The 25,709-nt window shown below is 48.4% G+C and overlaps 1 protein-coding gene across 9 annotated transcripts in view; it reads right to left on the bottom strand.

The window, feature by feature from the left end:
• ARHGAP26 (Rho GTPase activating protein 26) overlaps window positions 1–25,709 on the bottom strand; it is a 211,390-nt gene that overhangs the window by 97,114 nt on the left and 88,567 nt on the right. For all 9 annotated transcript variants that reach the window (XR_008823362.1, XM_056348080.1, XM_056348079.1 and 6 more), the window contains 2 exons: window positions 20,985–21,063; window positions 234–270 (listed from right to left, as the gene is read on the bottom strand). Coding sequence is in view for 8 of the 9 variants with exons in the window: in XM_056348080.1 (XP_056204055.1) it covers window positions 234–270; window positions 20,985–21,063 (116 nt within the window). In the remaining variant the exon portion in view is untranslated. The remainder of the gene's footprint in view (window positions 1–233; window positions 271–20,984; window positions 21,064–25,709) is intronic.

A 25,709-nucleotide genomic window follows, 5' to 3' on the forward strand; every position in this document is an offset into this window, starting at 1 on the left:
CCACCAAGTTTCTGCACCAGCTCCCTGCTGGGTGCCAGATACAGCTCCTCCCTGGGGCCACCCTGCGGTCCCCAGGCCAAGCTCTGTCACCCCACACCCCTGGCCCAGGGGAGCACACTTCAGCCCAGTGTCCCCAGCACCGGCGGCTCAGCATCTCCTGCTAACCCACCAAAGTCTGCGCACCACACAGCACTGCCACCTTCTCGGGGTCTGGCTTGGTAAGAAATACTTACTGCCTTCACTTTGGTTGTCCTTGTTCGAGTTGTAGACCTGGAAAACACAAGAGGAAAGTCTTATGAAGATACTGGCTCCACCTGGGAAGGGACTGCTGACACATCTGGTGTCACCCTGACTGGTCTCTGCTGTCAGGAGGACCTGCCTCGACCTCCCCCAGCAGCAAGGTCCCCAAAGACCACCACAGCCTTCTGCATTCCAAATGCCAGGCTGCCACAGCTTTGGAGTTGTATTAAAATAACAACTAGCACAGTTCTTAAAATGAGAGAATGCAAACGGGATGGACTAGGTGAAAACAGAAGCTAAAGGGGCTTTTAAACAGGACGAAGGTGAGGTCAGACTAGATGACCTAATTTAAAGGTTCCTTCCAACCCAAACTGTTCTATGGTTCCTTGCCTCTATGCTCTTTTCAAAGACGCCCATAAAGAATATAAACTTAGAGCAAAGCAGACAATTCCCTTTACATCTTACAGGCATTGCAGTAACATCTGGTAGGTGCAACTCAGGCAAGGAGTACAAAGCCACCCTCACTCACAAGTACTTACAGACTGAATAAATGAGTTGGGGGAAGAGTAAGAGCGCAAAAGAAATGTCAATTTAGAGAGGACTCGAAATGCAGAAGAATGAGGCAATGTATGCAGCACTGCCCGTGACACAGCCACCCTCTGAGTCAACACCGGGGCTTCACCACAAGACTCTCCTGTCTTCAAATACTGGTGCTCTTCCTCCTGTCCTGATCATTACTACAGCTTGGTTACTTTAGATTAATGTTCCACTGGATACAATAAAGAGGGAGAAAACAATGGTAGAAGGTTTCAATCACAGTTTGAGGATGATTTGAAAGCCTAGCATTATTAAAACTGCAGCTGTAAGAAGATCAGCCTTCGGACAGGTTGTATTTCTCTAGCTCAACTGAGTAAAATGTTTTAAAATAATCCTTCATCAAGCCAGAGCCCCAACAGAAACACACACACCAGCACTCCATCAGTATCAGAAGCTGGAGCTGAGTGTGGCGGCATCCATTAAAACAGGGGAAAAAAGGCTTGTGTAGGCTGCTAAACAAAGCCAGCGGTGTGCACACCCTTCCTCTGCTGGAAACAAAGCTGGGAGCCCCCTTCCACAGGGAACTGATTTAATCACATGCTACCTCCAGAAATAGCAAGCGGCAAAGGGAAGTTTCCAAGGGCGATGTTGATAGCAACACACAAGGCAGCAACAGCAGACACATCCAAGGGGAGTGGGGAGGAGAGGCTCTGACCTGCAATCAAGCAGGCAAGTGTTTCTCGATCTTTCCCACCACAGGCTCCCAGTTAATGACATTAACACTAAGGGCAGAGATTTAGAAGCTGCCCTTGGGCGCAAGGGCCTGTGTGCTTCCAGTGGGATCCCTGCTGTCGGGATTTTCCCCTAGAGCTCCAGCAGAAGCTGACAGTATAATGTTCTCAAAGAATGGGTGCCAGCTGCAGCCAGGCATGCACACTGCTGACCACAGCAGACCTTGCCACCGCATTCACCCTGGGAGCTCCAACACCAGCTCAATATCCCCATTACCCAAATTGCCCCACCCCAAAAAGGCTATGTGTCACATAGCACATCACTGTTAGGCCACCTAAACAGATGCCTTTCTTGGAGGTCATCAAAACACACACTATACAGGCTATTCCTGTGTTCTCCTGGCCTATCGGCCATGGTGCCAGCCTTGGAGAGCCACTGAACTGCAGCTCCAAGGGCATCTCTGTGGTAGCAAAGCAGACGTGAGCAGCTCTCACCCAGCACGCTAGCTGCACGTGCCAGCTGGGGCAGTGAGTTGAATGAGGGAACTTAGTCAGCATTAAAGAATGAAATAACCTTGTTCATTTGTCTCCTGGTTTACTTTAATGGAGGGAGACCTTTCCCTCGATGCCACGCACCACAAGACCACAGCAGTGCTGGTACCAGCCAGGTGGCAGAGGGATAGCTTGCATCAGCTCTGCCCCCCAGGACACATTCAGGGAATCACAGATGTAACAGTGTACCCCAAAACTGGGGGTTTGGACAGAGACTCACCCCTCCACACTAACTCCCACTCTTCCCGAAACACTTCCCAAGGAGCAACCTCCCTCTCCCCCTCTTAGGGCATCTAGCTATGCAATGCAAGTCCAAGTAGAGATTTTTGTTTGCAGGATAAAATCTATCAACCCACATCTGGAAACTGAGGAATGATTCAGCAGCAAAACCAGCTGTAGTCAGCAAGCAAATTTTCATTCAGGAACAGTGTTTATATCAAGAAAATAAAAGAAGTGAAAAGAGGAAAGGAAACCAACAGCAGGCTCCTCTGCCACTGGTGCTGCCTAGTAGCCCCAGCTATGCAGTCAACCTTCCCTAAAGAAGTTTTTCCTCACCAACTTCAGTACCTCCGTTGAGGACCCATTGTGGGGACCAGGGACACACCTTCAGATAACTCTTATTCAAAGGCTTGCACACGCATGGCCCTACCTCAGGATCCCACGCAGACTTCCCACCCTGTACTCTGTCCTGGTTCACCCCAGACGTACAGACTAACACAATACACAATACAAGGGTGACTTGGCTCCTACAGCCTCGATCTCCAGTTACAACTGGGTTACCACCCCAGGGGCCCACCCCATCAGCACCCTGCTTTGCCCTGGGCTGCGGTCCCAGCCCAGCTGCTGCCCTTGCTGAGCACACCCCAGATCCTGTCCTTGGGACATGAAAGTATTTTCCATTCTTATGGGTCAGCCCAGGTTTCAGCCACTTGCTCTGGCACCTGATGTGCTTCCTGGTACAGATCTGCTATCCTTCTCCCAAGGGTTTTCTCTGTTCCCTGGGCCTAAAGGACCAGTCACGGAGCTCAAGTTATAGTGTGCAGCACTCACCTACAGGAAAAAAACGCATCTGCCTGCACATTCATTCTTTCAGTTTGGTTACATTCAACAGTACAGAGATTGTTAATCATCAGAGACTGTTCTTTAAAAGAGAGGAAAAGGACAGACAAGGAAAAACAATGTGCTTATGCCATTAATTGTGAAGTAGGCACACAGTGAAAAGGAAATTTCATGCAGAGGTCAACTATGCAACCATAAAACAAGGAGATACTGTCATCCTGCATCCATCTTATTAAGGACAAACCTTTTATCCATTGTCAGTGTGTTAATCCATTAACACCACTCTACAACATCAGGGTTTTAACCAAGCTCCAATTCTGTAATATAATTTCCTTTTCCAAGAAAAACATTACTTCTAAAAAGGAATTATTTTCCTATACTGCCTCAAGCCTTTTGAAGGGTGAGATATTTTTAGGGTAAGAGAAAGTTTCCAGGTTTGAAGGAAGGTCTACTGTATAAGAGGGCCAAGAGCAAAGCTCCTCCAGTGACCTAAGGGCCATCATCTGCCCCACTGTCAGAAATGTGCCCTATGGGGAGCCAGACTGGACTGGCCCAGCCCACACAGACCCCTCGGGCTCTTGTCATGGCTAAGGACGTTCCTGTCCAGCCTGGCTTTACAGGTATTAATATTCCACTTTTTCCAAAATAGCTTTGATAATATGCAAGGCTTAACACTCAAGGACACATTTTGAGATTAAGCCTCATATGCAAGTCAGTCAGCCAATGAACAAACCTTCCTCCCTGTGAAAGGGTGCTGAATTTTAAAGAGGTTCTTACTATTCTTTATACCCAAGTCTCCATTGATTACTGATAAAAAGTTACAGATTGTTCAGACAGGAACATGCTTCCTCTGCACTGTCCTCCCTGTAACTCCACCACACTGTTACACTGTCAATTCATCTTCACAGCACTACAGAAAATTATAAATCCAATTACTTCTACAAGGGATGGAGGCAATGGAGGCCCTAGGCTCCCTGGCACTCCCCATGCACAGCGTGCTCTCCAAGCTGTCTGATCCTGGTGACTGCAACCCAGTCCAGAACAAAAAAACTCAGCATATAGAAAAACTCAGCACAGCTGAAAAGACCTCCAGTAATCCACAGAGCTACTGGGTTGCTGGACCTGTGTTGAGACAACAAAGATCTCTGAAGCTCTCTGTACAGAACTGCTCTTCTAGCAGAAGCTGTGAAGCCACCCCTGACCCTCCAAGTCTTCCTGGCAGCCCAAGCCTACTGCTGCTCATGGTCCTTGGGCAGAACCACTGGTCTGTGGATGCAGCCAGCGTGGTGACCATGGCTGTTTCTCCTCCTCTGTGCTCAAATCCAGCGTAGGCAACCATCCCAACTACCTGCCAACCTTTGCAGAGCCTTTGGCTGGAAGAGTCTTCCTCAGGTTCAGGGCTGCCCACCCGTGCTGGCTGCACAGCAGCACAGCTGCTCTGCCAGGGCACAGGACCAAAGGGACCATGAGCCTGTGGAGAGGGAAACACCTCACTTTGTTGTGTTAAGGAACCAAACCAGTTGTGAAACAGTTGCAGTATCTCCTTAGCAATGCCCTCTGAGCTACCTCAGGCATGTAGACGGGCATTGTCAGGGGCTGCACAGGACACAGGGGAATGGCATGTCTGGGGTGGACCCACAGCTGTAGCTACATCTGTCCCAGGAGAGATGGACACCAGGCTGGGAGCACACAACCTTCAGAAACCTCTTCTAAAACTCTCCTCCAAACAACTGCCAAGTGCCAGATTTGAAGAGAGAGGCAGATATATTTTTCCCTCTCCCCAGATCCTCTCTCCTGCACATCTGTGCACAATTGCTGCACTAAGGTTTGCTGCAGGATGCTGTGCAGGTGAGCACTGGGTGCTGGGGCTCAGCATGAGATGCAGCACCAAAGCATGGGGCTCTGAAGCTTGTGCCAGCCCCGTGCAAAGGGCCAGCGTGGCTACACCTTGCAGGGTGACAGCATTTAACTGACAGCACATGTAAGGTTTGCTGAGAACAGGAAGGGGAGAGGCAGGTAGCTTGGCAGACATGCAAATCCCCCAGCACAGAGCCAGATGATAAAATACCATAAAACACATATATTTTTATACACACACCCACACCCCATTTTCCTGTTGTTAACATACAACCTAAACCCAGGAAGCTTCTCAAAGTAAAAGCTTTTTTCACTTTTCAGTATTAGTCACTGACAAAGGGTAGGAAATTTGAAAGAAGAAATTATTTGCTGAGAAGTGAAGGGCCTGTGTCCCACACACCACATGTGGGAACAGGCTCAGTTATAAAACTCACAAAACTGGGGCTAGTGATTAACTTGGAGACAAATCCCTACTACCCTGCAGCACTGCAATTGTTTTAACACCATGCTCTCACTAATTATTCCCATTTGAATGTATCTTCTGAGCCAAAATATCTTCACTAGGAAGTTTCAGAAGTGATGTGTAAAGAATATATATATATATATATATATAAATGTACTACTAAATTTGCAGACCTTGACGCCTTGAATTTTGTTTTCTAAATTCATACTGTAGATGCTCAAGTATCATGCACAAAACCAGTTAGTATCTTTTTTTAGTGGAAGCTACTGCTGTTTGATTTCTGTGGAATCACTGGTGTTTGGAGGCTTAAACAAGGCCTTTACAACCTATTATTGAAAGTTCTGAGATTCATCTGTAAGCAATCCAGAAGCATAAATTTTATAAGAGCACAACAGAAATTGCAATTCATTATTATTTTGACACTTGCATTATGCTCAGTTATTAACTCAAACACAGAATCATCAAATGGTTTGGTCGGAAGGGACCTTAAATATCATCCAGTTCGACCCCTTGCCGTGGGCAGGGACACCTTCCACTGGCCCAGGCTGCTCAGAGTTCTGTCTAGCCTGGCCTTGGGCACTGCCAGGGACAGGGCACCCACAGCTGCCCTGGGCAGCCTAGGCCAGCACCTCACCACCTTCAATGTTTAAGATAATTTATCAAAGAACAAGTTCTTCCTGGTGAAATATCTCACTAAATAGACACTGAGTTCTGCAGATGAAATGGCTTTATAGAGATGATTAAGAGGCCTGTGATGTCCAAGCATGTGCTAGCTAGAACAGAGTACCCAGGAAACAATGCCAAGCCACCGTGCTCCCTCACTGTCAGCAGGACGAGCCGGAGGGTGACATCCTCACTTACATCCTACCTGCAACCACAGCTGACTGCTTTCTCAACTCATGTCTCCAGCACCACGTGGACCAAAGTACAGGCAGAAGTAGTAATGCAGGCTGCTGTACTCCAGTTCCCCCCTCAAACTTCAGTTCTGTCATTACTACGTATAAACACCTATGCTGGAGCTGTGGTTAATATAAACATAAACTGTGGGTTTTCATAATCAAAAATCCAATAGCCACCATCCATAGCATAAAATACTTCTACAGCCACCATTCACAGCCTGATGCCATCTTCTGCTTGCACACAGATAAACTAAGAAGAATCCATCAGTTTTCCAACCTGTTTCTAAGTAAGTTGCACCCATGAGCTTGCGAAGAGAAAACAGGCGCATGCGGGTTGTCTGGGATGAAACTGGACTGGGGGAAAAGAAAAGGAAGTAGCTGGGGTTTGGAGGAGGAACTAAAAGATGACAAGTAATTTTATGTTTATACTTCCTCATTTCAGGGTTCACACGGGCTGCCCATGATGTCTACTAACCTCCACAATAAATTAACTGTGCTTTTATATGGCAATTGTATGCACGCACACATCCTTTATATGAATACACTACATTTCACACACAAAGCAGTTTTTTATTTAAAATTCAAAATGGCCCAACCTAAGCTGTATCCTTTGGAGGTTGCACAGTGTTCAGCACAGCTCCCAAAATCTTTCAGGTTCCAACATTGGCATGAAATTCTGCCCAAATGGCTAAAATCTAGAGGAAAGAATTGTCTGGCTTCTCAGAGGTGGGAGGTGGTGGTGATTTATAGAAAGCCCTAAGCAACAACAGGGCCAGCAGTCCTGTTTGCAGCCACAGACAGAGGGATCTCTGACAAGGAACACACCATTTCACCTAGTCCATGCCTCGGCATGGAAGATTACACCTTCCACTCTTTTTACTAGTGCTAGGACCTACCCTTCAACCCAGAGCTTTCCATTTAGACTAAAACTACTGTCAAAATGGGCCAGTCCTGCCAGATTTCCTTGGTCTCCCTGGAGGAAAGCAATGTTTTTAAAGCCCTGAGCAATAGGAGGAAATGCTGCAGTGTTATGCAATTTCCGTGTGATTCATATCCAGAAATCCTCAAAACGACCATGAACGAGTTTTTCAACCTTCAGCTCAGAAGATGCACAAGCCAAAAGAGTATAAATAGAAATCATTATATTCCTTCAGAACTGGTAGTCCAAATGGCTTGCCAGTCACCCAAGGACAGGTTGTGAAGACACAGGCAGGAGGAGCACAGACATTTTACATGGGTGTTTTGCAACCTTTTTATAAACAAAAAGGGAAAACGGGCAAAAACCAGCACACGGACTGGAGTCCAGTCACTGAGATTGACTCAGATGGTGGTAGGCTGGGTGGTGTCTCCAGCACCCTGAACACCCTGAAGCTGCAAAGCAGCTGCTACACAAGGGCTTGTTCAGCCCAGCAGTGGAAACCGGATGCTGGGGCTCTTACACATCCCTTTTCCTACCCGTTCAGTTGCCCTACATGAGAGGAAGAACAGAAGATCCACTTGGAACAAGTCTTTTCTCTTAATGTCTTTTTCACTTGGACACCAATGATGCACCTGATGTCTTTCCTGCAGCCCAGATCCTAAAGACCTCATCCCCTTCAGAGCACAACAGAAACTGAAACACATGAAGATCAGTCCTGGAGAATTTGTTTCCAGTCTTACACAAGGAGCTGGAAGCCTAAGAAGCAGCAACCATTAAAGAAAAGGTTTATGAAAACTATTCTGCAATGCCTGTACAAAATCCCTTCAGGATGATATTGTGGAGTGCTCAGATGCTCTTAGGAGAATGCCAGAGAAGACTAACTCTTGCGTTCATTTAAAGCTTTGGCAGCACACAAAAATCCCCTCTGATGAACTGCAGCAAAGGTGCTGCAAGTGGCAACAAACAGATTTTGCGTGGAGATCTTGGGTAACTCAAAGTGGTTTCAAGAGAGCAAAACTTCAATGAATTACTGAGCACAGTCAGTTTAAATGATAATAAGGCATTATTTTGTTTCTACTGTTTTTACCACCAAATACTCTATTATTTCCACAGCAATTTAAGAGAAAAAGGAAGTGAAAGAATAGCATTTTCAAGCTTAATTTTAGCAAATACGGGTGGCACGTTTTCTCTGACTGTGAAGACTGAGTTACCTCTTCACTTCCTCAGACTGCTGTCAGATGCAAGCACTTTCAGGGACTTCTGAGAAAGGCCAGTCTGTGAATTACCCGTGTCTTCTGGCCAGGCACATTAGTGCTCACTTTCCTTTTCACATGGCTATGGCTGCATTTCTGTCTTTTCCATGTTACTGCCAAAACTGGCCTTCATGAAGACAGGCAGCCTACAGTCCTCCTACCTCCCCCTTGTTCAGTCACACAGACCATGAGCACCTTTCCCTGGGGAGTGACATCAGAGAAGTTGGCTCCTTGGCTTTGCTTTCCCATGCCGTGGGAGGACAGAGAGAAGGTGATGCCCTGCAGATGGATGGCAGCTCGCCCTGGGGAGCCCCAGAAGTTGCTCTGAAAACCTGACACTCCCCAGGCGAGTGTTTCCATTGCCAGGAACACTTTGTACATCATTTTGCTGCTCTTGCTGTCCCAGTGATGCTTCTGCTCTGCCATTTCACTTGCCCCTGTACAGGCAGGCAGGGCCACCGGCAGGTATCAGCACCACAAAGCACTCCAAATGTCCCACGCCCTTGTGCCTGCCTGTCCATGGGAGGTTGTGGTGCCCTTGCTCAGTGCCATGAGCAGCAGCATGATGTGGTGGTTTCACAGCTGTCCTCAGTTTATCTAACACCATCCTGCAGCTGAAGGGAACCATCTCACCCTCCACACACTCACAGCCATGCTCTCCCACCACTGCTAGCAAAGACAGAGGCAGCACTGGCAGAGCTGCACAGGGAGTCCAATCCAGCTGAAAATTAACCCAGCAAGCCAGTTATTAATATTATTATTACTTGACAGTGTGCAGCCAGATCAGGTTCATAGTGTGGGCATGCAAAGACTTGGTCCAGCACCAGAGAAAGAGAGAATGAACAGCCAAGGACAGAGAGGTGGGTAGGCTCCCCACTTCCCACAGCTGCCCAGACATGGATTGAACTGTGTATGGAAGCACACACTGAGCCAGCCCTGACCCCTGGAGATTGAGAGTACCTCTCCAGCACTGCTGTTGTACCCAAAACCTGCCTACTGATGCCCAGAGCTTACATGATTAGATGCAACACCATGACAGCCCTAAAAGGCAGGGACTATTTGCTTGGGTGCAGGCTCCCAGCAGGCTGCTCAGCCCCATCTCTGCAGAGAGCCATACCCCGTGGCATGCACAGGAATGGCCAGAGCCTCTGGCGACCTGGTGCTCCTTTCACAACATGGTGTAGACACGCCTGGGGAGGGGAGAGCACCACATACCTGCACCCTGCAGCAACAGGGAAGGGGGAAAGAGGAGGGAAGGAGCAAAGGAAGAAAAAGGAAAGAGCAAGATCGGCACAGGTCCATACCACACCAGGCAGGATCCTCTACACCTGACACCCAAGCAAGCTTGGCACACCATTACAGAGCTGCTATGTTGGGATCCCAGCAAAGCACAGAGCAAGAAAGCTCATGTAGAAAAGAGCGTACTTCCTTGTTAAAAGCAGGACACCTGGCAAACTTGATGAAATCAGCCCTTGTTTCTGGCTCTGCCTTATCAAAGCTGTTCTATTTTTGTCCGAGAGCCAGGTTTTCATACTACAAGCAGGATTTTCGGAGCTAGACTACACTGTGTTGTGGCCAGAAATAACCTTCCTTGCTCTCTGAGCCAAAACGATACAGATACAAGTAAGACTGTTCCCAGCCCACATCCCTGCAAACCTCCCTGTGGGGGGCGGGGAATTAAAAATAGGCCGTGCTTCCCCAGTGAAAGACTTGGCAGGGCAGCAGAAACCCACTGTGAAATGCTGGTTTATGTCATTCAAACAAGGGCTGTTCATTTGGAAGAGGGTGGCCCAGGGTCCCTGGCAGCAAGCTCCTTCCTTCCTTCCTTCCCAACCTACTGTTCAGTGCTGAACTAATGCATAGCAGTCTGAGCCACGCCCCCTACCTCGCTTCCCTCTTTCTCTCTCCCTCTCCTTCCCTCCAGCATAAATTTCAGCTCAGAACTTGCAACAATGCCTGAGCCTGATTAAAAGAAAAGAAAATACCAAAAATGAAGCATCTGGGGGCTTGAATCCTCTACACAGGTCTTGCCCTTCTGTCTCTCCAAGCTGAACTAAATGATGGTTCTAATTAAAAACAAGCCCATGTTTTATTACAAGTGCAGGCATTCCCAAGAGCCTCCAAAGCCGAAGCCAACCGGGATACCTGCCAACCATCTGGACTGCTTAGCTCAGCGCAGTTATATAACCTGCTGTGTTTGTCACCCAAGGAAAAAATTACCTTGGTCAAACTATCCACCTACCATGTCTAAATGTTAAAAGGAAATCAAGCAGCAGACACTTTGCGGGGTAGGCAGAAGCGACAGGGAACCAACCATGTCAGATATACAGAAGTCTCTAGAATAATGTAACTAAAGGTCAACTGCTTTAGAAAAATACATTTCTGGAATAACTAAAGCACTTAAAGTTTCACAGAGCAGCATTTTTGAGCAAGTCCTGCAGAGCAGATACGGCCAGATCAAGTGACTGATGAAAAGTGAAACTTCTACTAGTTTAACAGCTTTCCCTAAGTTTCCTAGGGTGCTTGAGCAACAACTTGCACATCCTGCTCTGCCAACTATCTGCACTGGAGTCCAGCCAGCTTCTCACTCTCCCTCTCTCCTGCAAGCACACACGCCCTTCCTCCTTTCAACATTTACTGACGAACAAGGAGTCTGAACACATCAAAACCAACCTAATTTTAAATGACAGTGTCATCTTTATTTTTAAAATAACTGTAATACAGACATGCCTTGCATTCCTCGTCTGTGAAAAGAAGTTTTGCACTGCCTAGTTGTTCTGAACAATGGCTGGTGGTTTAATGCCAAGACTGTGACATCTTCGAGGCAAGACCAGTTTTAATCCTCAGTTTGCACAGCCGCTCGTGAGGGACGAGCAGCGCAGACCATTGCAAGGACCTCAAAGCTCTGGGAAAGTCAGCAGAAAGGGGACCACAATCCCACTGGCACCAATCCTGCCCTTCACCCCCAGAGACCTGTGCAAGCCCAGGGCAGCTGCAGAGGGGGTTCCTTGGAGCAGTCCTGGGATGTAGCACAGGGCTCATTAGTGCCCCTTTGCCTCCCTGGTGCTGGGAGCCAGCCTGACAGAGATTTAAATGTTCTCAGTGCCCTCTTCAAAACTGCAGCAGGACATTTACCGCTTCCCAGACATGACCTGAAATTCCACAATGCTAATAACCTCCCTGGGAAACTATGCACCCCCAGCATGTACACAGCACCATGAGCACGCTCAGCACTCATGAGTAGCATTTCTACCACATGGCATCCAACAAATGCTGGCTGAGAGGCAGCACGGGGCATGGCCACCAGGCACACTGCTGCAGCCTGAGCCCAGCGCAGAAGCTGCCTTTCCTGACAGTGCCATGCCCACAGCCTGCCTGCTCCAGCCAGAGCCCAGCCCAGCTCCCCAGCTCCACAAGGGCACAGCGCTGCAGAGGGTCTGCCAAGAACAGCAAACCGAGAGTGGCACAGGACAGATACCAGAAGTACAGAAATAAGATTATTAAAATGGAGTTTCAAAGGTCAGACTTTCTTCTGAGGCTGCAGCTAGGACAAGGAAAAAGCCTGGGTCAAGAACTGCGATGGGTCTGTAGCAGGACAGTAAATCACTACTTAAAATGAAATGCAAGGACCAGTAAAGGAAGAAATAAAGAGGAAAAGCTAGTTTTGCAACTGATTGTACAATGAACAATTTAATTTTTAAAGTAGAACACAATACTCTAATAGTCTATTCAAATTCGCAGAGAAGTTTGTTCTACTAACATGGAGCTATTCTCCAAACTTCTACATGTTTCTTGAATTGCCTGCTGAAATAATTCTAAACAGAGGTGATAGAAGAGCAGAGAGAAAAGGAAAGCAAACACACTGTCTTTGGTCTTTCGTTTCAATCGAGTGCTTTGTGCTTCCCTGTAGAGGCTGCCAGCACAGCTGGACACATGCAGCCAAAGGGTGGACAGCTAGGTTCACAGTAAAGCACTCTCAAGGAATTTCTTGATGCAACCACTCTGCAACCTTTTCTTAAACTAGTTCACCTGTCCAGACTTATAATCAAGTTGCCGCATGTCAGCTGATCTATCCTGTTCCCACACACACTGCACTCGTTGCCAGCAAACTGCAATTCAAGTTCGATTAGCCATCTTTCCCCAGGGACTCTGCAAACTCAAATCACCTCTCACCACCATGCTTACTTCCTGGCCTGAACTAAAGTGAAAGAAAAGCACATGCTGCAGCAGAGTCAGTGGGTGTCCCATGCAGAAGACGTGCGTTGTATGACGTCCCATGGATCAGTGACCAGACCTGCACTCCAGCCCCAAGCCTGTACTCCTCTGCAAGTTTGCTTCAGTGGATATCAGCAGCAAGACAATACCAGAGGAGACAGGCAGCTGCCAGTGCTTCCCCCACAGAACCAAGATCTTCCCCCAAAGGGACAGCGAAACCCAACTCACCTCTTGGGACCAACCATCCTAGCCTCCAACTAAAGCCCAACTTTCGTAGCAAATTTGTGCAGCACAGACCTCAGCAAAGAGTGCTATGGCAAAGCTGGCTACAGCAAAGAATGTATTAAAGAAATTGTGAGGCATTCATGCACAAGAGATGAAAACCAGAGACAGGAGCCACTGCTCTGCTCCTGGAAGTCCTCAACAAGAGAGCTAGAAGAAAGAGGTTGCAAACTTTCCAAAAGTGGGGAGGATAGCACTTTTAGCTGTGTAGAAGCAGTCCAGAGGGCTCTTTTCCCATTTTAGGATGATCTAGAATGCTTTTCTCAGTCTTTTCCTCATTATGACCCAAATAGCTTCTTAAGCAAAGGACAGAAAACTGTCAGCCTGAAGCAGCAGTGATTCTGGCTGGGTAAGTTATCAGCCACTGAAGCAGCATTTGCTGGAACCATGAATAAAAGCCTGAAGTCAAGGCTTAGGACCTCACTGGCTTAAATGCTTTGGAAACAAAACAAAAGCTTCTAAACTCAATGTAAAGTTACTATTATTTTAGGCTTAAAATAGGTTATGCAACAGGGGAGGGAGAAGAAGGGAACAGTGGTAAGAGCATGCAATACAAAAACTAACACTGAACATGACAAATTATCATTCGATCTGAAAAGCTCAGGCTGATTCTCTGAGGATCCTCTTCTGCAACCTTGTCCCCAAAAAGGACACAGAACTTTTCTGGGCAAAACTCTTGAACTGTGGGAAGCAAAAAAGCCAAGCAGGGGCTCCACTGGGTCAGGTTTTGCCACCAAGCCGGCAGTGGGACTCACCATCACTGCAGCACATGTGATGTGCCTCCACTGAGGCAGAGGTGCTGCTCTCAGAGGTAGGTCAGATGCTCGCAGGCAGTGAGAGCACAGGCAAGCCTGCAGCTTCAGTTCAGGGAGAGTTCACTAGGTCATCTGGGTCGGGGAGAAGATTAGAGGCAAAGAGAAAAAGCAAACAGTAGAAACTTAGACACTGAGAGGGGGCAGAGCAGGGAAAAATCCATTTTGTTCAGCAGAGAGAGACAGGGAGATGGAGAAGCAGCAACTGGAATGAGTCATGTCATGGAAAACAGAACTGAAAGAAAGAATTTGCCGTAAGCAAACAAACCCAGACAGGACGAAGCCCATGAAAAAACTGCACGACAAAGCATACACAAATAACCATCTTTCTCTGGAAAGCCCATAGAAACACACATCTGTGGGATCAAGCGGGTAAAAAGATCAGTGTGGAAAAGGCTGTGAAGGAAACAAGCTGAAGAGACAGGCATGGACAAAACCCTGGAGAGCACCAGAAGAGCAAACGTGATGACTACTCTGCCATCTCACCCACAGATTCTCCCTTGCAAAGAGAAAACAGCCAAAGACCACCATCTGTAGTCAAAGATATTATGGGTGAAAGTTTTTCTGCTATCTCTAATAATGCACTTTTCTCTGTGACTACCACCTTACAGCCAGTACCCGCAGAACAGAGTGCTGCTGACACTGTCAGTAACCAAAGTGGCTGGTCCTCAAGCCCTGCCCAATGCTGGTGCAGCAGCAGTCGTAAACACCACATCCTAAGCACAAATCACTGGTCCCCATCTCCATCAAAGAGGGTTTTTCAAGCTCTGCTGGGAACACTTAGCTACAGAGGTAATGGGTGCAGTACCAAAACGAATATAGAAGAAAATGACCTCTGAGGAGTCGGTCGGAAACGAAAGGAATTAAAGCGATAAAGCACATCTGCAGCTTCCAGCACGTTCCAGCACAATGTGGGGAGGTTGGGAAGGCGTGTAGTTGGTGCTCAGCTGTCCCCCTGTAGTGGCACAGGTGCTGGGACTGAAGTCCTTCAAGTTAATTTGTTTTCTGAATGAGCCAAAATGACAGGAATGCTGAGGTTGAAAGCACTGGATTGAGTTCAAAAGACATCATTTCCACTGGGAAATTAATCTCTCACCATTTTGTATAATTAGACAAGTAAAATGAAAAACAATTTCAGAAAGAATTCCCAGAAGCAATATCTGAGGAGGAGGCGGGAGGCGAGGGTGCTGCGTGTTGGACAGGAATGCAAGGCTGAGCTTTGCTACAAAATCACACCACCACATTTCCAGAGCAGCAATGTCGAACAGGCCCCAGCACCACCGAACAGCTGGACCATGACTGCAGGGCTGGGACCAGGACCACGGCAGCAGGAGCCTCAGAGGTGTTTCTGGCATGCTGCACTGGTGGCTGTCATCCCACCACCGTTGGCCTCAGCGCTGCATGGTCCATGTGGAGGAACAGCTGGAGACCCTGAAGGAGAATGCCGCAGGGAGGCTCCTGCCCTGCAGCCACCAGGCCGGTGGTGAGGTGGGGGAGCTGCTGACCAGCAGCCATGCTACCAAGCCCCTGCTGCCTTGCTTCTGTTCCTTTTATCAAACCAAACCAACACCCACCGTGGGCCAGATCTGAGGAGGGTGTAGACCCCACAGCAAAGCACCCAGGCATCTGACGAAAGGACCCCAGGAAGGACATGCCAGACCCAAAGTGGAGCGGCAGGAGATGGTGGCATGGTCACCATGGAAACGCCCAGCCTCAGGGAGAGGCAAGGAATGGGGAAGGACCCCTACAGCTGGGGAGGGACAAGCTGACAGACTTTGTAAGTTTTGAAGGTCTGCACTCACCTTCCCCCAGTTTACCACGATTAAACACTGCCTTCCCCTAAAATTATCAGTTGTTCGTCTTCGGACAGCAGGAGAAGGAAGACAGAGGAACACAGGAGGGAAGCGGCTCTGATTTTGAGCTGTGGCAGGTTTTGGGGACAAAACTGGGAAATGAGCGCTTTCCCCACCTCAGGCAGCACAACCGGCCCTGGAGCACAGGAGCTGGGCGGCAAGCACGGGCAGCCCGGCTCTGGGGGGCACGTCGCTCCCCCAACCCCACAGCCCCCCAGGGCAGGTGGGCGAGGGCAGCCGCAGACACACCCAGAGCCCCCGGCTGGGGGCACAGAGGGGTGGCCGGGCCCGCGGGGGCCCAGGTCCGAGGGGCAGGCTGGTCTCAGCTCGCCACCTAGTGGAAAGTGGCCGCACGGCCCCCCCCAGCACCGCCCCGCTCCATTTGGTGCTGCCCACAGGCCCATGTCGCTGGGGGACGACCAAGAACAGCCCAAAGTCCGTTCCCAGCGCGGCGTAGGGGTGATGCCGAGCACCTGAAGTGCAGCATCGCCCACTCCCCCAGTGCCAGGGCAGCTGCCACAGCCCCACGGGGCTCAGGGTGGCCCTCGCAGCTGTGGAGCTGCGGAGGAGCTGGTCTCTGTTGAGCCAGGGCACTGCTGGGAGCCCCAAGGCAGCTGCAAAAGGAAACGGTCCTTCACACCCACCGCAGTATATCCGATCGCCCCGAGCTCTGGCTGGCTGCAAGCAAGACCCCTCAGCACCCTGAAATGGGGCAGGGTCAGATCCCCACCGCCGAGGAAAGGCTCCAAGTTCTTGTGCAGGTTCACATGTGCTTCCACTCGACTGTCCCCCATGGCCCTCAGCCTCAGGTGGCACAACTGCTGCGCAGCCCAGTGCCCTCACATGGAGGAGCAGACATGAGGAAACCGGGGTGGGTGGGAAGTCCTAGGAAGGTTTCTAGACATCAGAGTGGTGAGGTCCTGAATCCACTTCTGAATGGGAGCAGAAACCTTATTTGCTATCCAGAGGATGGAACTTCATCACACAAGAACTAAGCCATGCGAGGGCCAAGAGGAAAGGGCCCGGTCGGACCCGTGGGAGCTCCCAAGACAAAACCCACCGACTTCTGCCATGCTGCCTTTCCATTCAGTGACCAGCCACAGGCTTCCTGAAGCACACGAGGGGCTTTGCACTTTGTTCTTGCCTTTGTGAACTTGCAGGTTATGTTAAAGAACTGAAGAGCAAGTCAGGGGAGCAGAAGGACAGGAGAAAGCACTGCTGATGCGTCTCTATTTCAGAGTCCTTCCTCCCTCCCCTGCAAGGGCAGAAGACCAGCTGCTCATCCCCAGCCTGTGGTGTGCTCAGCTGCACAGTGCTAACAAAACCAATATGAAATGCTGGCTGTATTTTTATAGACTTGTATTGCTTTAAAGAACAGAAAAGAAAAAACAAATTGAGCAAAGAGCAGCATGATGTGAATGTCAGAACAGCACTGCTCAGAGCCCATCCATATTTTATTTCCTCTGACTGGATCACAGCCTGTTGCATTTGCCATTTAACACTAACTTCTCCATCACCACTCAAAAGGTTATGAACAATGGATTAATACAGCTCAACAGGGATATACGATCTAACATTTTTCACACCCTTAACCCTCTATGTACCTTTATATTGCAAGGCTCACCTTCATGGAGAAATGTTTTCATGTCCCAAATACTTCAAGGCCCACTATCTCACTTCTGCCCTCACCGATGTGAGAATGATTTCTAAGATAACCGACCTGATCGGAAGGCAATAGTAGGAACCACTGACATCAGCATCTCTCTTGGCTGGCAAGCTTGCTGCAGATTTGGGAAGCAAAGCCACAACCTTACTAAAATGCTTACCTTCAGTTCTTTGCCACAAAGCAAACAGCCTAATTTGTGCGCCTCTTAATCCTGCAGCCTACCACAGCTGCCACTACAAGCCAAAACAACTTTTATTCTTGACTTAGGTTCCAACAAAGTTTCGGAATCACTCTGGCCTCAACCATATACATTTCCAAACTGTATCACCAGATGAGAAATACCATAGGAAACTTAACCTGAGTATCTTAACATGAATACAACTGCTCTGCTACAGAGTTTGCAGTTTCTTCTATTTCCAGCCTCTGTAACATAAAAGAAAACCCAAAGTCAACACAAAGTTTTTAGCCAAATTAATAACAAGTGGTAAGAGTTAACACTGATGATAGCTATCTGGAGACTGCTTTGACTGTAAGATAGATAATAAATCTTTTCAAGTTGCGACAAATGTCTTTGCTAATACAGCCTACATTCTATGTTCAGATCTTACTAAAATGTAATATAACAATTGGTTTTATTTTTTTAATTATAATTCAGAAACAAAGTCCAGTCCGCTTCAATCTCTCCACGGCCTGAATTTGCACATGGAATTACTGACCCCACTGTGCCAAGCTTTCCTACACTCAATATTCAAATCAAAGGAAAACCAGACATTCTTTCCAGTAGGGATTTTTTGGTTACAGAAATACAGTCAAAGCAGAGATTGGATATTCCTAGGAGTCCAAAGGTTAAATCCTCGTCTCTTGCTCAAGGAAATGTCTGCAGAGTAGGTAACATCCCACACCCTGGTTCTTCAAGATAAAGATCCAAACAGAACAGACCAACAGCTTCACTTCTGATGAATCAAGGAGGATCACTGAGGATAAGGAGCTACCTCATCTGTCAACATGCACCATCTTCATCAGTAAAATGCCTCTTGGATCCATTTCCATACAGGCTTCATTCCCATGGCTCCTGCGCCACACCTGGAAGGCCAGGTTTAAATGCCATTAGCATTTAAGGGCCATGAGGTATTTAATTAATGTGCAGTGACAATCCTTGACATGCTGGATGAGCAAGCTACCCTAAGCTGATGGGCATGATAGGGAAGAATAAAAATATGCAGGCGGCAGCATGAAGACCTGTGTGTTTTTGAAGGAGTTCATATAACCAGATTCTGAAACAGGATAATCCAGGCAGTCCTGCATCAGTTACTTCACAGCACCTTTGACATGCATAGTGCTTTACAAGCACGCAAAATCTCTGGCTGCAGCTCTGCAACACAATCTGAACAGACCTGCTCTGCTGTTGTGCCAAATCCTAGTAACACCAGCAGGTCACAATGCAACTGGGTAACCATATTCACACAGCTCCCGTTGCAGGTGACTGGGTTTCGCACCCTTGCAATAACAGCTCCCAGAAAAGGTGAGGCAGTGGGAAGTAGGTGAGCAGGCTGATGGAGCAGAAGACTTGATTCGGACTAGGAGCAAGTATGCACATTTTGTTTCTGAAGAAATTGAAAATACTGTCTCCAGGTGCCACCAGAATGAAGGCAGGGATTAATTTAGGAGGGAACAAGACAGCTTGCATGTTGGCACTGGAAAGGCTGGTATGCCTTACACCCAAGTGTCTCCACTACAGCTGCCCCAGGGCAGGGCCACACAGGTCAAGAGCCAAGGTGGAAGAGTAGGCTGGTTCTCCTAAACAAGAGTTCTTTTTCAGCATATGACAGAAAAAGGGAGCAGAGGTTGTCCTGCACACACAGCACATATTCAGCCCTTTTTTGCCTCTGTGCCTGCCTGCACCTTCCGCAATGCCTGTACTTGGAAATAGTATGTCTGCAGGTGCAGCTGAGCATGTTTGTCCCAGAAGTACGATTTTGCTGCAGGGAGGAAATGAACATGGCAGAGAGCTGTCATCACCATCAGGGGTAGGTACAAGCTACACAGCCCACGCCCCATTAGGGAGTGAGGTTTATTCAGCTTGGAGAAGGAAAAGCTTTGTGGAGACCTGACAGCACCCCTCCTACAGGGAAAGCATCAGAAAACCAGAGACAGGCTCCTCACAACAGTGCATGGTGGGAGGACAAGAGACAATAGGTGTAAATTCAAACAGGGGAGGTTCAGACCAGGCTAGCAGGAGGATGATCAACCAGCAGAGCTAGAGCCCAGGGAGGCTGTACATGCTCCTCCTTTGGATGCTTTCAGCACCCAACCAGATTAAGATCCTGAGCAATCCGCTCTGAACAGGAGGTTGGACTAGAAACCTCCCACAGCCCCATCCTACCTGAATTACCCAACAGATCTACGATTCCAGGCTGAGACCTGGCTGTAATCTACAATGAAATCCTTTACCTGAACTACACAGCAGCACACACACACACACAGAGCCTTCCTGACCTCCAAACCACTGCAAGTTTCAAAAGCAAATTGCTTGACTAAGCCCAGCATATGCTTTCCAGCATATCCTGAACAGCCCACATGTATCCACAACTCACCTGGCTTTAACACTTATTTCTGACAAACAAGGACCTGTTCATGGATTTGGAGAGGGGGCATCTGTTCAAATCAGTACCAGTCTGTGGCAGTGGGACCGTGCTGGGAGAGGACACCCTGCTCCCTGCATGGACTCTCCTCCGACTGCCAGAGCCTGACTCAAGCCCAAAAGCACAGACACCTACTCCAAAAAATGTACAGGCTGTCCCATAACAGCCCTGGCTGCTCTAGCTATTCACAAAGTTTCTTTTGTACCCTGCTACGCTTCTGGCCATGCCACAGAGGCCTGCAGCCTCGTCTCACTCTGCATACAAAGGCTGCTTGGCAATGCTGCGTTTGCTGTTCATTGCTGGACAGTCGCCATGCTGAAACCAGGCAGCACCACACCAGCAACGCACAGCGCCCACACCAGGTGTTTCTCTGACAGAACCCAGTCAGAACCAGCCCAAAGCTCTTTAAGCTTGGCAGTAATGTCTGCATACGCATTAAAAAATAAAAAAAGCAGTAACCATGAGTTTTCTGAAAACCTCCACAATCCCTTCCAGAGGTGAGAAAGCCTGTACAGCTTTGGCATGGTAGGAGAAAAGACAGCGGTGAAGAAGCTATCACTGAGTATGGAGAAGAGGGGCTACACTCCTCTGCTCACACAAAATCCGCAGTTCTCTATAAGACCTAGAAACAGCTGCCAGCTGAGTTGCAGGACTCAAAGAGCCCTAGAAATCTAGAGTGTATTTTCTTCCACTGGTCTTCTTGCTATGTTTTCTTTTCAGAACAGCACAGCAGCGTGTTTGTGCTGGCCAAGCCTACCCTCCTCCTCTCCACCGCACCTTCAAGCAATCCAAGCACAGGAGATACAGTATTACCTCAAATATTTAACCAAGGGATTAAACTATTCTCTTGGCAGAAAGCACAAGCTGCCCCACGGATACAGCTCTCACACCGGCTGGCAGGCACTGCATGACAGCCTGCTTTGCAGCAAACAATCTGCCCCAGGTTACAAAAAGCTCTCCACAATTTTTTTTTCCAGTGCTTTTTTGCTAATATTTCTGCTCACCGGTTCCCGGCCATCCATCGCCTCCATCCACAGCCTTCGGTCCTCTTCTGAAAGTGCCTGCATGGTGATCACACCAGGCCTGTGGAGATAAAGGGAATGCCATAAATAAACTGCAGGATGGAAAACAGAGATGACAAAGACAAATTTCCCACAAGAGAGAATGAGGACAACCTTCTTCCTAGCCAAGCCCCAGCAGCTTGTGGCTGAGCCCAGCCTGACCTCTCCAGGAATGTCCCTGCAGGTCCTAATCACGACCGGCAAATGAGCAGAGGACACCAACAACCAATACGCATTTTCAGTGCTTTTAGTTTAAGTGAGCTGTATGCCAAATTCTTCCTCTAGCTTTCAGCCAGACAGTTCACCTGCACTTGGGCTAAGCACGTCCATGCAATGGCAGGACAAGGCATGGAAAGTAACTAAGCAAGCAGAAGGCCCACACATGCCAGCCCCCCACATCCCACCACCACCCCAAGCACTGGCTCGTGAGGGGGGACCTTCTGCTGTGTGAAGAATTTCATCCCTGACACATAAGTGCCAGCATGGCTGCATTACTTCTCTGACCACATTCTTATACTGATGTTCTATGTGGTAAGGGCAGCAATGCAATCCTGGTCCGTGTACCCCTGCCAGCAGCCTTATGGGGGGAGTGCCATGAGGAGACCCAGGGTGCTTGCTCCTGCACTGGCTGGTCTTGCCTGGCCCTCCCACCCCTAGCCATGGCACACACAATAGCCCATGAGCTGCACTGTAAATCCAGCCTCCAAAAACCAACTTTGTGTTTGCTTACTTATTTTAATGAGAAGGGGAATTAACAGGCCCAAGTGCCTCTAAACAATGCACGGGAACCAGAGGACGTCACCAGCCCAGCCTTGCCCCAGGCCCAACATCACCTCCACCACTCCTAAGTAGATCCTAAATGTACTTCTGGACTGCCCTTTTCATACAAGGAGTTAAAACTTAATTATGTAGCTCTGATAAGCATGACCACCAAGTTCATGATGGATTTAACACAGTGGAGAATATTTGCACAACTTCAGGTGTGGTTGTGTGTTTGCACAAGAGACGATCATGCCACAGAGGGTGAAAGCCAACACTGTATTCCCACAGGTCACATTGTGGGCTGACAATTCACTGCATCTTGCTTGGCTGCAAGGCTTTCCATCCCCAACATCCCAGCTTATCTTGCAGCCAGCAGATCCAGACACAAAAAGCCTAGCTAGCCCTACACCTCCTCAGCCTCACGCCTTCGGGTCCAGGTCTCCAGCCTCTGAAGGGGTGGTTGCATCCTACCCCACTGCTGTTCCCAGCAAAGCCAGCAGCAGGGCTGGGCTGCCCACTTAGCACCTGGGGGACCAGGCAGAGGCTCTGGTCTCAGTGACACAGCCAAGGTCTATTCTGTTTGGTCTAGTCATTCTGCTTCCTCCCAGGCTATTTTCAGATGCATTAGCAGGGTGCAGCAGATATTTCTGCAGGAGCAGAGTGGGCAAAAGCCCTGGCAACAGAGGAGATGCAGGCATGGCAAGTGCTGTGCAACTCAGTGTGCTCGGGGTGGTCATTGGTGTGATCTCTACAGCAATGCTCATGGGATTTCATCCATCGGAAATATGACAGCAGACAACCTCTGATGCTGCTCTTCCCGTCCATGGCAAAGCACAGCAGCTCCAGAAAGGCAGCGGCGAGCCAGGATCACCACTCGCAGGGCACCGGGCTGACAGGGCACAAGGAGGGAAAAACAATTTAGCCTCTGGAGCTGCCAACTGCCTGAAAACAGCATTCAGCAGAGCACATAGGCTCTTTTCGGTACTAAATCTCCAAAAACTGATAAGGCCTGGGAAGAGGGGTAATTTCAAACTTGCGCTTCCTAAAAGTGATTCAGCAGGAGAATGTGAGCTGCAACAACACTCTTCAAAAGCCTTGATAAGAGCTGAACCTCTGTTAGAAAAGAAAACATTAACAGGGGCTCTCATAGTGGTGGGTTTGGCCCATCTTCTGTCACTTCCGTGGTATGTGTGGGCAAGGAACAAAGAATTAACCCTTCTCCCTAACTCCGTTCCCCATTCTACCAACCAAACAGTTGGCTTTCAGCACACACACAGCAGCTAAGCACTGCTTTACCAGGCAGAGCTGTGCATTCAGGCTTGCAACAAGCCCATGTCCAAGTAAACCAGACATAATGTGTTTGGTCTCCACTAATCCCATTGGTGAGTCAGTCAATACTCACCAGCTTAGAGGTTTGGAAGTTCACTCATTTTGAAGGGAAGAAGAAACCACTTAACCATCACCCCATTTGAGAAAGAAAACATACAACATCCATTCAACAAAGGTCCTTGTTGTGCAGATACAAAGCAGTTCAAGAGTAGGCCCTGGTACCTGAGGAGCTGCAGTAGGACTGGCAGCAAATCCTTCTCCCATGGCAGAGGCAGCCTTTTCCTTGGGTGACCAGAGGTCCCAGCCGTGCCCCCTTTCAGCCAGGGCTTAAGTCTGAGCTTAAGGCAAGCTGCTGTTGAAGGCACAGACATCCTAATGCAGAAAACCCTGCAAGGGCTCTAGCTCAGCTAGGGAGAGATGGGAAAAGGTAATACTGGGATTTCTGTCTCTTTAGCAGAGACATTAAAACAAAGAAGTCTAAACCATTCATTCATGGTAAATTTGACACTGGACTCCGAGCAAAGTGACACAGTCCCAGGGAGACAATACTGGTATCTGGCATGCCACATTCCCTCACGTACAGGGCAAAAAGGTGATAACATGAAAATGTTTGTTCTGCCTTTGAGCAGATAACAACTCTTTGGGCTTCACTTCAAACTTATTTAACAGCATGAGGGGAGGGCCTGTGAAACTGAATTAAAAAACTATTTACATTGCAAATAGCTCTGCATTTCCTCCCACAGTGTTCATTTGCCAAGGAATCCATTGCACAGCTTTCCTGAGCGGAACCATCTTCCTGGTTGTGATAAATTTAAAATGCACCCCACACATTACGCCTCATTCATTATTTATTTGGATGATGCCCACAGGGTACCATGTGCTTAATAGTCAGGTGGGATGGCTGGTGCTGAAACAGCATCCTAGTAATGCTACTAACATGCAGCCATGTTCAACTTGCTGTCTGCAGCCAGCCTCCTTTTCGTGGAGTTTCCTTGAAGATCAACAGTTTCCAAAAGTGTGCTCATTAGATTACGGATATCTCAATATTCAGTGTAGAGCCTGAGACAGGGAAGGCCCTTCTCTGACTTCCTTTCCCAAAAGATAAACAAAATGCATCCACCTTTATACCCTCACCTAACAGACAAATGACCCTAAATACTGGAGCTTCACTAGATTTTGCTGTTGAGTAGCTCATATTCCCTTCCAAAGCCTGACACAGCATGCACGTGGACACACACCAGAGTTTACCCTCTGCCCAGCTGAGCCAGCCCTGAGACTGTCACATTGGGACGGCAGGACGCCTTCCTGGATCTGACATCTAAGATGCACAAACGTGAACTGTTGTGACAAACAAGATGAAGGACCTGCTGATTCATTGCCAAATGCTGCATCATACATTTCAACCTCCAGGCACCAAAACACTTTGCCGCCTTCTGGGATGCAAGGGAAGGAAAGGAACATTTTGTGATCAGAAGAATCCATTTCTAAACTAAGTGGATGCAGGAGTATGAGAAGAGAGCAGAAGATGGTAAACATGTCACAAGAAAGTGTATTTTCAATATGCTAAAATCTAAAAACTGAAGAGATTTTTCCATATGAGACCACACAGGAAATTTGAATTTTCTCAGTATCTCAGCTTTTGTGAAACACAGCCCAGTTTTAAGGACCTATGACTAAACATGCAGAGAAAATGAGAAAGTCCAATAGCTTTTCTTTCTTCCAGAAAAGCAAACAAATAATGAAAGCAATACAAACAGATAAGAACTTTCAACTCCTGCAGCAGCTTATCATACCGAGACAATCTAAACTGCTGAATGAAAAAACATAAAAGCGGATTAATATCAGGGTCTTCTGGGCTGAGCAGAGTTGAGCGCGCCCAGAAGTTAGCAGTCCCAGCTGGAGCAGAGCATTGTACCCAGACAGGACCCCACAGTAGTGCGGCACTGCTTCAGACACCAGCAGCCAGATGTGGCCTCGAAACAAAGATGAAAAAAAAAATGTAAATAAGGAGGAGACTTTGTTCCTGAATTAAGGAAGTCTCACTTGTCCACGTAGAGCTTAAAGCACCATTGGTACAACCGCCACCAGCACGTTCTACAGGGGCAGGGGCTGGTGTGGTTCTCCGTGGCCACCGAGGGGAGAATGAGCTTCATCTGCTCCCTGCCTGCCCACCTGTGAAAACCTCATGAACTGCTTTGTTTAAAAGGTCACCCGAAAGGCGACACCAGCAGAGGAACAAGTACAAGTTGTATTGCACGTGCTGTCCAAAGCACTGGCAAGATCCACTAGCCAGCCGTGGGGAACAACAGCAGAGGTGGAGTGGCTACCGGCCGCCTGGCCCCAGCACTGGGAAGCAGGCTTTGTGCCCCACTGTAGTCAGGGTGACTCAGAAATCACAGAATTGTACGCAGCTACCCAGAACAAAGCCAACAGCCTACCTACCGAAAACCATCTGGTCAGGAAAATGCTCAGGCAGGTGCATGTCAGCTCAGCCACCCCGATGCCAGCCATTGCACAGCAGGACCGAGGAGGTGCCAGCCACTTTGGGGGCACACAGGCAGTAGCCAAGGGGAATGG

This window comes from Falco biarmicus, chromosome 8 (genome assembly GCF_023638135.1).
Source record: "Falco biarmicus isolate bFalBia1 chromosome 8, bFalBia1.pri, whole genome shotgun sequence".
NCBI classification, from domain to species: Eukaryota; Metazoa; Chordata; class Aves; order Falconiformes; family Falconidae; genus Falco; species Falco biarmicus.